This window comes from Spea bombifrons, chromosome 1 (genome assembly GCF_027358695.1).
Source record: "Spea bombifrons isolate aSpeBom1 chromosome 1, aSpeBom1.2.pri, whole genome shotgun sequence".
NCBI lineage: Eukaryota > Metazoa > Chordata > Amphibia > Anura > Pelobatidae > Spea > Spea bombifrons.
The window spans coordinates 125,204,940-125,217,606 of NC_071087.1; the positions used below are offsets into that span (position 1 = coordinate 125,204,940).

Here is a 12,667-nt window from a genome sequence, read left to right on the forward strand (position 1 = left end):
CTGCTCGAATGAAAAGGAATTAGGATGTTTAACACAAGAGGTAAAAGTGCCATTGTTCTGGATGGATCACACTAGTATAAGTATTGCAGGAGAGGGTCTAGGAAAGGCTTACAAGTCTTGTAAGCATGCATGAGAGCTAGAAATCAGAGGAGAGGATAGAAGGAGATCATTGGATGAGCGGAGAGACCGGTTAGGAGTGTATTTAGTGATTTCACTGGGACCACTGATTGGTGGCTTAGGCTGTCAGTGAGAGGAACATTTCCCTATTAATTTAATTGGAATTAATTTACTGCCACTGATTGACAACTTAGTCAGCGAACATGGCAAAATACATTTCAGAACACGGAGGAAGAAGAGATTTTACAGCATGGCTGCACATTTTGCGTATATTAAAGTACTCAGAATACATTCTTCTATAGGTTGTTTTGGGACCCCTAAAAACAAAACTGTATAAGGAAACTAACACATCTACTTATCTACTTATTGAATTATTGTAGGGAGAGTTCACGTAGACTGTGCAACAGAATACATCTTATTAAAAAAGAACCCAAAGCAGAAATAATGAAACCAGTGTTAAGGACTATTCACATTTTATTGCTTATTTGGACATTTACAAAAAGGTACAAAACACAGAACACATCCCTCATAGAAGTAGGACAGATGAATGTTTTTTTTTCATACGCGAAAATAAGTTGATTGCCAACAATGGTCTTCCCCATCTGGGGAAAATGCTACAGCAGACAGAACGTTCATACTTTATTTTCCAAATATCCTATTGGTGTCTCCCGGCAGCTTGTTACATGCTTCTTCTTTAACCCTTCCCTCGACACAGTAGCCAGGGTTCTGCACACTGCTTCCTACACTTGGTAATCTTGTGGCTACAAGGACTACATACATGGATGGATGCATGCATGGAGCAAAGCTCTAAAATGAATTAACAAAAAGAATTCTGATCCTTGATAAACCTTTAGCTAATAAACTACTGAGCTGTTCTGAGATCGTTTACCAATAAAATTGGGGTTTATCACCGAGTTGTATGAAGTTGACGAGTTACTGAAATGGGTGGCTTCCATTTATTGTATTTTACACAAACCACTAAATTATTGCCCAGTGTGACAGCCTAATGCATTAAACCGTGCCAGCCTTCCTTAACAAGATACCTATTAAATACGTCTTGATTAAAATCTGAACCTATCATTCATTTGTACTAAACATATAATTCAAACATCTTTTAACAAAATGGCATTAACAAATATTTTAGTATATAGTTAAATATTTTTATCTTTATGACTATGAACATCAGAAGTGATTGCAATGATTTTTATTAGCAATGGAAGACCAGCTGCTAAGAGGATTTCTCTGATTCCCACCCCTCATTGCAGACCCCCAACCCTGCTGATGTGCAAACACATTAAGTCAAGTCTAGAGATCTTTATATTGGTGGTCAGTCTTACAGCCAGTGAAGGCTTCCAGGTCGTCCAACACAGTATGCCACGTGAGCGTACAGGTTAGGCGACACATTTTATTTTACTTACGCTTAGCTTTGCGTAAGACCAGCCCCAGAGAGGGTGTCCTGCAAGAAGGGGTGAGCTGGCCCTTTTTATAAAATACATGGTGAGGTTGGCAAACTACATTCAAAAGCATTCACAAACGTAACTATGAATTATGCCAAGCCAATATGCGAACGTTTTAAACCCCTCACCAACACATGGTTTAGCCGATAAGCCCTTTTGAAAATGGAAGAACAGCGATTACTTTCAGAGAGCCCCAACTGTTTATGGCCAACATGGAATGTGCCTTTTAAATTAAAAACAATTAAAACTGACTCAGGAATATATCGCAAAAAATAAATCGCAAACCTCACAGCCGGCATATTTAATGATTCAACTCCATTATTCAGCCCAAAGGTCAGCAGCTGTGAAAAGTGATCCATGTGGCAAAACTAAGCAAGGAAAAGCAAGTACAGATTAAAGAGCCACGCTGTACCTAAAACAGGATGTTTTATGTCGTTTTTAATTTCTGTTTTACAATTATTACTTTAGAACTTATGTAGGCCTTGGCCATTTAATTTCACAGGGTCTTTAATTATGAATTAAAAGAATTAAAAGGAGGTATACAGCCAACAGTTTTACTAGTGCAAGGGTTATTGGTAACCGTGCTTCAGCATATTGAATTTTTCAATAAAGTAGTAAAATATGAAAACAAAAATTCAATAAAATGATCTAGGTTCCTTTACATTACATATGATCAGCAGAGGTGAAGGTGGGGAAGGACTATCTGTATAGAACACAGATGTAATGGCTAATGAGGGCCAGCATCAGCGCATATTGTCTAAGCTGCCATCCGGAGAATGCACAGTGTATAAGAACAGGTTTTCTTTAAAAAGACTCATCAGTTGATGGTTAAAAGTTTATGAAATTTGCTTGGTATATACCATCTTCCTTATCAATCTGAAAAAGATAAACACAATGGCTGGATTTAATTTAGCAGGAATGTAGTTTGTGTCCGAAAAGAAAATAATTTGACCACAGACAATGATCAGCACTGAAGGAGAGATAAATATATATATATATATTGTGTAAACTTTCACAACTACATTTCAGTCACTGAGGATACAAAATATATTTATTTAAGAACATGTTGTGTTCAAGCAGGGACTAGTTTAGGATGTGAGGTCTTAGTTTGGAAGAAGCCTGGCGTGCAGAGATGCATTCAATCTGCAGGGCAAATACCCGAGGATATTCACCCGTTACGGAAGGTGGGTAGAGGGCAATTGAATACAGACAAGTAAACCTGTTCAACCTTAAATCATCTGAGCATGAGGATCTGGGAGCTCATTTTAGGATATTGTTACCGTGTTGATGCTATGGATTTTCAGGAGTTCACAGGAGATATTTTCCCCTTAAGGTAAGTGCATCCCCAAATAGTAAATTGCCTCCTTCTCTCACCAATATACCAATAACTGCAAGGATTGAAAAGTGTTTGAAGACCATCTTATCAAACCAAGAACGACTGTAGCCTGGAGAGTAGTGCTATAGCGCCTGCTGGAGAAAATTATGATCTTTCAACATTTTATGCAACTAGTTTGTTTGTACTGTGGATGTCGACAAAGACTATATTTTATATCATCAGTGGAGTGAAACTAATGCGTTGGATGCAATAAAAAAAAATTGGGGATCATATTCATGAAGGACCAACATGACCCACAATAATCATGCTATCCTCTAAAATGTGGCCCTTGTTATGGATGTAGATGACCACAACTAAGTCCATTGTAAACAAAATGGGATCAAAGAAACTACCTTGTAGTCAGCTTTTGGTGGGATGGTGGGTTTCTGCGCCAGCTGGGGTTTCTTCAGGATGCCCGGCTTTTGAACTGGAGCCGCTTTAACTTCTTCCACCTCCTCATACACCCCAGACAGGGCATAATGCTTCTTCCTCAGCTCTCCCAAGCGCATCCTCTCATTCTGCAACATATTCTCCAGCTCCAGGACTTTAACCTAAGCAAATAGTTATTTTTTTTAATAAGGGAACATGGTTGTCCAGGTGAATGTCTTGACCTCTGTTGCATATTTTTATACAAACTCTCTCTCAGAAGAGGTAGCGTATGTACTAGAAGACACATTTGGTGGTGTCCTTGATGGCCGGTATGATTTTGGTTTTAAAAAGGCTGCTTAAATAAAGGTAACTAATTTTGTTTCTCACATTTGTCAAGTTATGTTGACAGCCATAGAAAGCATGGTGGATGCCACTGGTCCTCTCCTATATTGACACATTGACACTGCTCAAATTTACCAAAATGATACACTTACTGCTAATACACACAGTCCTCATCTCTAATTATAAACACACAGACCTGTCAGTACAATAAGAAAGCTTTGCATCCATCACATATCAAAGTTAAAACAGAAACGCAGTCCTTGTATAAGTCACCATACAGCCTGTGGTTCCTACCTGGCTTTCCATCTCCTCTTTCTTCAGTTTAATCAGAGACATCCCAGAAAAGTCCATGGTATCTAGGGGAGGAAATCTGGTCACCAATGTGCACAGCAGCAGTTTTTATTGGTTTAATCTGATACACAGAGTATAACTGGACATGGAAATTTGGGGAAAACGGCACTTACCTTTATCTTCAATTTGCTCAATTCCTGATTTAGTTGAGGCCACCACATTAGCAGCCATTTCATTCACATGCCGAGAGCACTGCTGCAGTTTGGGAAGGTTTTTACTGTTCTTATCCGCCTTCACCTACAACAATTAACATTTTTAGTTTTTGCTTACGATGCTTCACAATGAATATGGATACATAGTTTATGACAAGGTCTGTAACCAGAGGCTGGGAGATGTCTAATTGAGATGTATCAATTACCACCCACCTCTCCAAGCTGTGCCATTTAAGCCTCTGAATATAACCATAATGTTTAGAGGTGGACAGTAATGTGAAAAGTACTCCAGCCTGAAACTTGATTCTATTTAATAAAGCATTAGTGTTTTTTTGGCTGCGCGCTATGAAATTATAAAACAAATAAATGATTTAAAGCTAAGTTGGCATTTAAAGGCCACAATCTGGAGATAATATGATTAAAAATAGGCACTTTTTCCAAAAAGGAAAACAATCAAAGCTCTGCTGAACCTAATAAGGTAGAGAAGGCCTTGTGTTGATTAATTTCTGTGTGACAAGAAAAAAAAGTGTGCAATAAGGAAGGAGGTAAAAGGGAAGATGTAAAATGTGACCGAATTATAAAAGTGACAGAGCGAATGAATGTGCACTTTATCAAACAGACATTACGTTTGTATTAAGCTTTGTGCAATTTCAAAAACAATCCGTTGTCTTTACATAATTGAAGACAAAGTGATACAATTAGGGAAAAAGACAGCAAAATTGTCGTGTATGCTAAATAAATGCACCTCATGTGAAATGCCTACGGTGGCACGTATATTCACAGCTTCATTTTGTATTTTTAATTGTATAAATCATTTTAACAAGCAAGCTGGATTTTTACCTTGGACGCAGCCACTAGTTGTGCCGTGCTGGCTGCAATCTCATGCGAACCAACAATGAGTTCTTCGTATTTGCCTTTATGGAGGACAACTTTATCCGCAGATTCCCTAAAGAGCATAGAAAACACGTCTTAGCAGGGATTTTTACATTATGGTGATGTTAAACTGCTACTGCATTATTCTTTCTCCAAGAGTTCTTAAACCTACACCAGACTGAAAGAGAAAAAAGGCTGGCAGAATATTTCAAATGAAATGCAGATGACAGATGCAAATAGAACAGATCATTACACAAGCTGGGTAGCTCCCCATCCAACGGCTTTGGAAGCAGAAATCAACCCTTCTGTCCAACGAGAGTTCTTGGCATAGAATTCTTGCGGTGTTGCTGCCCCCTGCACAGAGAGAAGCATGAAACGCTGCATTGTATTGTAATTGCTGTTGAATGATTACTATTAGAGAATATACGGGTTAAATGGCTGGGAAAAGCAAACAAACACACATACAAGAGGTTTGATGGATACATGCAAAATTAATTGGGCATAGTTTTACGCTACAAGGTTACCCTTGTGTAAAGACACACAGCAATGGATATTTATACACATAATATATAGACAAATTATGTGAAATCAAGAATAATATTTTTGTATGTATTTTCCATGCTAATGCTTGCGCATGGTAGTTCCCTTTAACTAGACAGACAATAGGACACCTAAATAGCACTTCTTGGTATTTCTAGAAAATAAGTGTATCAGGTAATTTAGAACGTACTCTTCCGCTCTCCACAATCTCTTTTTGTAACTCCGTAGATGTGATGACCAAAAGTCTGATAGCCTGAAACAGAAAAAGAGAGGTTAACACCCTGAAAGGTCTCATCCATATAAGCAGGGAAAGTGACAAGTGTAACCATTATAGACAACTGGGGCTAACAAATATATAGCGTGATAGTGGTAGATACGTGGGACAACCTTCTAGCAAAAGTGGTACAGGATAATATAGTGAGGGGATTTAAACATGCATGGCGTAGGCATATGGCTATTTTGAACATGAGACAAGACAAAGGACTGATCAAGGTTTGAGACTTTACAGGTGAAATAACGGAAAGACTGGATATGCCGAACGGTTCTTATTGGCAAATTCTATATTTCTATAACAATTAATATATTTATTGGTCTATAAATGTTAAGCTGGGCAACCATTATCTCAATCACAATTACAGATGTCCGAAAGGCACTTCTTGTTGCCATCTCCCTACCTTTCATCGACGGTATACTGTACTGACCCCAGCCTAATCTAGCCACCTACTTTAGCCCTAGCTAACTTAAGCAAACTACGTAAATGTTTTGCAGAACAACAACAAATTTCTGCATTTTTTGTAAAATTAGTCAATGGTTTCTAAAGGAAAATGTCTGTTCTAATATAGTTCGATGTCTGGGGCTGTGGTTATTTTCCTGTAGGGGTGAAAGCATGATGTTTAGCTCTGACACCCTGTACTGGCTGCTCCCTACACTTTCAGTCCATTTCTAAAAACATTCTCCATCATAAATCCCAACCTACACACACTACCTTTATAACATTCACATATTCTCACTATATGAAGAAAATAAAAATCAAACATTTCATTTATATGTTCATAGATATTAATTAAAACCCACACTTGTTGCGTACTTACCTTCATCAAGTCTGTGCAAGAGTTCAGAATCCTGTTTCAATAGAAAATCAGTTATATGCTTTTTGTGTTATATATTCAAACATAGTTAACATAATACTATGGTCTAGCTGCCGGTAGTACAATGTAATCTACTGCTTCAGGCTGTAAGCAACCATTCGTTCAGACCACAATCATGGAGAGTTTTACACGATGCCCAAGCCTCTGCTTATACAAATTAAAGAATCACAAATTATTTCCCAAACAATCATAACGAAAACCACAGTATGATGTCAGAATATGTTTCAGGATAAATGTTATTTTGTCCTGACATGCATATTACTACAGGACAATGCTCAGAGCCATGGATTCGGTGTGCATGAAACTCACCTCTCATTCACTTCCAGCTTAACACCCGAACAGTCTTTCCGAGCCTGATTCATCATTTCCTGCGAAACCGACACAAAAGCGTGAGCGAAGCATTCATATACGCAACAGCAAATACTTTACCGAATAAATCATCCTGCAGTTGGTACCCTCTTGGCATAATATATAGAGGGGAAATCCAAGCAAACAGTCAAAGCATCATCAAAACAAATGTTTATCCATTAAAAAAACAAGGAAAACACCACTTGACATTGGCAGCAGCCAATTGTTTTATAAAGCACCATCATATTCCGCAGTGCTGTACAATGGGATTACAGCTCCATTCACCAGTAAAATCAGAGTGTAGAAGCCCCAATAACACCTTCAGAGGCAAAATATAGGAAGAATCAAGGAAGAGATGAATCTTGCAGACAATTGAAGATAATACTTCAGTCTACACGGGGCGACACTTTTAAGCCTACAGAAATGGTATTGGGAACCTAGTTACATAGGCTGAAAAAAAGACATGCGTCCATCAAGTTCAGCCTTTCCTCTATCTGTTAATTTGTTTGTTGATCCAAAAGAAGGCAAAAAAAACCCCAGTTTCGCTCTTTCCAATTTTGCACTAACCAGGGAAAAAATTCCTTCTTGACCCCAAAATGGCAGTCAGATTCCTCCTTGGATCAATAAGTTGAAATATGTGAGTCTGTTACATTAACACTTCCCATTTATGTGCCTCCTTTATCTTAGAATAACTTGGGGTTTAATAAGGAACAATTCATAGTAAGACGATAAACTAACCAGTTAAAAATTGAAACAACAACGTAATGTAATCATTTACATTCTTCAGAGGATTTGCGTTATTGTCTGATTACAGCTTGAACATGTGTCATCTACACCAAGAGTTGGCCACTATGTATTTCATCATGACACACCTGCTTTTTGCAAAACATTAAAAAACTGGCCAAACCTGAAAGGGCAGTCTTGGCTTCGACTCACACCCAGAACCGCTTCTTCTCTCACACCCCATCAACAAACCAGCACGTAGGCAATAAGGTATCTCACCATCGGACCTCAAATGCCGAACTTGACAGAGACCAAACATAGAGCAGGAAGTCCACTATGACTGGACCTTCAACTGTCCAACCAACAACTTTTGTGGTGACATGCATTTTGTTATATATATTATAGGGTTCCAAAAACATAGACTGAAAGCAGCGCAAATTGAAAATTAGAAAACATGTACTTTATGTACATTCATATTAGGCTATTTTTTGCCTTGGGTAAAGAATACAGCACCAGAGTGCAAATATATGAAGGTCTAACTAGGTTAGTAGTATAAGTAACTAGGGTTGTTCTAAAGTTGTACAAGCATGGAGAAAAGTCATACAGATTTAAATAGCAATGTGCTACCCTTTTATCAGAAAATACTGCGTGTACACTTTAGATCTCACCTCTATTCTCCGCACAGCATCTTCAATAGCCTTAGAAGTGGAGGCCATTTCTTTGTCAACCATATCACCCAACTCTTCCTGTTTGATGTCCAAACTGTTCGGCCTCAGTTCCTGTAGGAGAAAAGGTTACTGTTCAACTGGAAAGCTTGTTTTACAATATACAAACTCAATTTAAAGTACAGGTGATTTTTTTGTGTAATAGGAACATAGCAATGTCAGATGCCAAAAAGAAGTATCTAGCTTAAAACAGGTGCAAAACCTGATTTTACTCGCCCATCAATGTTTGTATTGGGTACAAAACGTACGACTACTTCTCATAAGTCATTATTGTTTTCATTTAAAAAAAACAGAAACAAAACTGATCAATGCATAAATTATACCTCTCCAAGACCAAGGATATTCTGTAATGTCCTTCTAACATCTGTCAGATCGGCACCTCTCATGGACTGCTTATTCTTCAGGACATTTAAATATTGCAAACTGTGGTTCCCACATTCCCGGCAGCTCTCACTTAACCCTGAAGAGTAATCATTTAAACACAACGAATGTCATCAAACATTTAGTAAATGACCCCCCCCAGCCCAGTCAGGTGGTACACCATGGGAGAGCGCTTAACCCGTCTATAAAGGTAATTCTGAGTGACTGACAAAGGGTTAACTTACGGTCTCCATGGTCTGGTGGTGCCAGGTGAGAGGTTGCGCTTCCGTTGACGATGGTGTCCGCAGTTAGGTGAGCAAATTGGGCAAGAGCTCCAACTAAGCCAGAAGCATCTGTGGACAGGGAGACATTACTACAATTTAACTAAGTGTGGGGACGGTAGAAAATCAAGGTACCCTATTCAAGAAAAGTAATTTAAATAAGCACTTTTTATATTTCATGCTAAAAAATTAAGGATCTCTGCTAGCTAGTGTGGTTTTTGTCTGAAATCAATAGATTTATGCAATCTGGAAAAAAATAAATGCTACAACATGTCTGTCCATCACATCATCTCAACTATCAAGAACTGGCATTTTTAAGTTCTATTTTTCCTAATGCATCTGGAATTTCAAGGGAGTCGTTTGTCTAAACAGTTGAATAGATAATAAAAATCAATATCCAGCAACAAGATTCCAACAGCAGACACCATCTATACCGTTATCACTCTATATAATTGCTGTTGAAGGAGAACTGTCACAGGACCTTACCCGTCGGGTCTTGTACATATTTAGAATGTCCATTTTCAAGAGAGTTTGTAGATTCTAATGCGGTCTGAGCTCTGCTGACAAGGTAATCTGTACAGAAATAAAGCTACTATAAGAAAAAAGCAGGACGGCTAAAGTAACAGCATTAGTGATGCTGGGCACAAACCCATGATTGAAATTAGCAAACCATTTACCATTTATGTTATTTTCAAAACAATCATATATATATATATATATATATACATATATATATATATATATACACACACTTTCAAATATCAATCCATCCCTTTGCTGAAAGGCATAGCCTAGGCAAATCTCCCTTCATTTCCCGCAGGTCCTCTGGGAAGACAGCATTAAAATCCTATTGTCAGCTCGCATTGTGCTCTCCTTGCAGTGTTTTAGTAGACCTATAGCTTTACATATTGTCCCAGCTATCTGGGAGCAGTATATCAGTTTAAAATTATTAGCTCTCATATACAGCACAATAGTAGAAGACGTAGGATTGTGGATATTATTCTGTGAATATTACTTTACAAGTTGAGCTATTAGGCAGGTTCATATCTCGGTGAATATCTGCACACTCTGCCAGTGAGTAGTTTATTTCAAAGCTTTAGAGGAACCCACCAGGAGAACTGGTACAGCGGATATGCAGAGGATCATCAAGTTTCGCCATCGCATCCTGAATTATGTTCTCCGCTTCTCTTACTGTTCCCTGAATAACATGGAACTGATCTTCTAACATCTTCTGTTTAAGTTTCTGTTCCTCAGCACTCTGACACCAAAAAAACAAATGGTCAATTTAGCACAGCTCTGAAATATTACAATTTCTCAGGCTTCAGGCTTAATCAGGTTTTCCAGATACTCTAAGAAACATCTAAACATAAAAATATAAAAAGCCTTACTGCAGACTACATGAACATATAGGTATCAAGTATCTGCACTTTACCTTTCTGTTGAGTTTGTCATTCAGTTCTTGTATTTCATTGCCCTTCTTTTCTTGTTCTTGATTGAATAAGGTTTCTGTTTCCTGGGCTACATTTCTGACTGACAACAGCTCAGACTCTTTAGAGGTCAACAAACTTTTCAATGAGTCCTTCTCTGCTTCCAGTGCGGTCAGTCTTGAGCTTAGCTGGGTTTCAGACTGCAAAGAACAAAAAGGGACATGTAATACATTACACCAGAAGACAGATCTCCTGTTTTGTTTAATGCAAATACATTTAGAATAAAAAGTACATATGCAGTAATAAAACCTACATACCGTAGTGGCCCTAATTTAATTCTTTAAAGTGGGGGTGCGGCATATAATCATGGTTTAGCGCAGGGATGTGCAGTTCGTATCCCCCGACACCTGAGATACGCAGTTCCAGGCGCCGAGCAGATTTTTTTTTCTTCAACAGCAGGGCTAGGATCCAGAACCACCGCAGCGCTACAGGGGACCTGGATCCTCCTCTCTGGCAGCCGGCGGACATCTGCGCGATGCAGCCAACTCCCGCTTCTGCCGGGGTTTCTATGACGGAGCTCCGGCATGACACGACCTTCCGGTGCTCCACCATAGAAGCCCCAGCGGAAGTAGCAGCCAGCATCAGCAGAGGTTGTCTGAACGCATCGCGCAGACGCTCACCGGCTGCCAGAGAGGAGGATCCCCCACAGCACTGCAGGAGACCTGAATCCTCCTCTCAGGCGGATGCGCTCAGACAACCTCCACTTCCACTGGGGCTTCTAAACAGTAGCAGAGGTTGTCTACGCGCATTGTGCAGTCGTCTGCTGTATAGCTGCAGCACATACATCGGTATTTTCTTATGCAGTGAAATGTCAGCCTCTGGCCTGAATAGAGTGTTATATAAATGTTACCACCCATACATGGAGCCAAATACATTAACCTTCTCATATATAAGTGAAAACGTTATTATGGAAGTCGGTGATAAAAGACATTCAAGGTTGATTTGTGCTGCGATCTTTGCCAAAAAAATCAATGTACAACAGGACATACCTGCTCTGATTTACTGAGAGACTGTTGGATCTGTTCAAGCTCTTGTGTCTTTGATTCGATTTCAGTTTTTAATTGTTCAATCTGGAAACTCTGATCCTCCAACTGTATGTATTAATAAAATAACAACACAAGTGTTAAAAAGTGTTACAAACGTATCTTAGTTGCAAGCGCACATAGACTTGTTTAGAGTCAGGTGGATAAAAGCGTACTAACTATACATACCATGAGATATTTATGTACAACCACAGATTCTGGTGTTGAGTTTGAGTGCAATGAAATGAACAATGAAATGGTCAAATGAACAGTGACTGCTGTAATAAGACCACTTTTCTCTGAACCAGAATCACATCATGTATTATATACGGATCTCACAATATGGATACAGACAGTGAAAACATGCAAGTTTATTGTACATAATAAATATTGCAGCAATTCACTAACAACCTACATTGGAAAATTAATAAAATTATCCAAATTCCAAACTGAATGTGAGGTGTGCGCATGTATGGGTACTAGTTACAGATACATTTATCTCTTAAGCTCACATCCATTTTGCAGTATGAAGAATTCTATTTGTTTGTTAATCAAAAATGTAATAAATATAATATTTTGCATCTTCTATGGAGTTTTAAACCATTACCAAGTTTGCCAAGGACATTAATGTTAAAACGTTATCCAATGATTACAAGGTTCCGCTAAGTACAGCACAATGGAAGGGGAAGAGACGTCACCCACGCCAGCTAGCCCTGCTACAAGAGCTGTACGATAGGAAACAAACCTTCATCTCCGACTCTCGCTTGACTTGATCCATCTGAAGTGCCAGCTGCTCCTTGATACGAGCCACCTCTTCCTGGTTTTGCTGCGTCACAGTCAACTGTTTGGCTGTGTCAGCATTCTGCGCCACAAGAGACAATATAAGGTGAATATATGATTTTAAGGCAATACAGCACTACAAGTCATGGATCACATTCAGACATGTTAGGAGATATGCACTGGTGCTCAAGGTCACAATTTCTACTACAACTTGGAG

At 38.8% G+C, this 12,667-nt stretch overlaps 1 protein-coding gene across 1 annotated transcript in view; it reads right to left on the bottom strand.

The window, feature by feature from the left end:
- Positions 1 to 1,860: 1,860 nt before the first annotated feature.
- HIP1R (huntingtin interacting protein 1 related) overlaps positions 1,861 to 12,667 on the bottom strand; it is a 36,474-nt gene continuing 25,667 nt past the window's right edge. The window contains exons 16-32 of the mRNA XM_053472246.1: positions 12,416 to 12,532; positions 11,638 to 11,739; positions 10,594 to 10,788; positions 10,272 to 10,419; positions 9,648 to 9,734; positions 9,126 to 9,233; positions 8,844 to 8,980; positions 8,464 to 8,574; positions 7,034 to 7,092; positions 6,668 to 6,698; positions 5,767 to 5,829; positions 5,290 to 5,390; positions 5,004 to 5,109; positions 4,125 to 4,248; positions 3,955 to 4,016; positions 3,303 to 3,500; positions 1,861 to 2,450 (exon numbers count right to left, since the gene is read on the bottom strand). Of these exons, the coding sequence (XP_053328221.1) occupies positions 2,403 to 2,450; positions 3,303 to 3,500; positions 3,955 to 4,016; positions 4,125 to 4,248; positions 5,004 to 5,109; positions 5,290 to 5,390; positions 5,767 to 5,829; positions 6,668 to 6,698; positions 7,034 to 7,092; positions 8,464 to 8,574; positions 8,844 to 8,980; positions 9,126 to 9,233; positions 9,648 to 9,734; positions 10,272 to 10,419; positions 10,594 to 10,788; positions 11,638 to 11,739; positions 12,416 to 12,532 (1,797 nt within the window). The 3' untranslated portion in view covers positions 1,861 to 2,402. The remainder of the gene's footprint in view (positions 2,451 to 3,302; positions 3,501 to 3,954; positions 4,017 to 4,124; positions 4,249 to 5,003; positions 5,110 to 5,289; positions 5,391 to 5,766; positions 5,830 to 6,667; positions 6,699 to 7,033; positions 7,093 to 8,463; positions 8,575 to 8,843; positions 8,981 to 9,125; positions 9,234 to 9,647; positions 9,735 to 10,271; positions 10,420 to 10,593; positions 10,789 to 11,637; positions 11,740 to 12,415; positions 12,533 to 12,667) is intronic.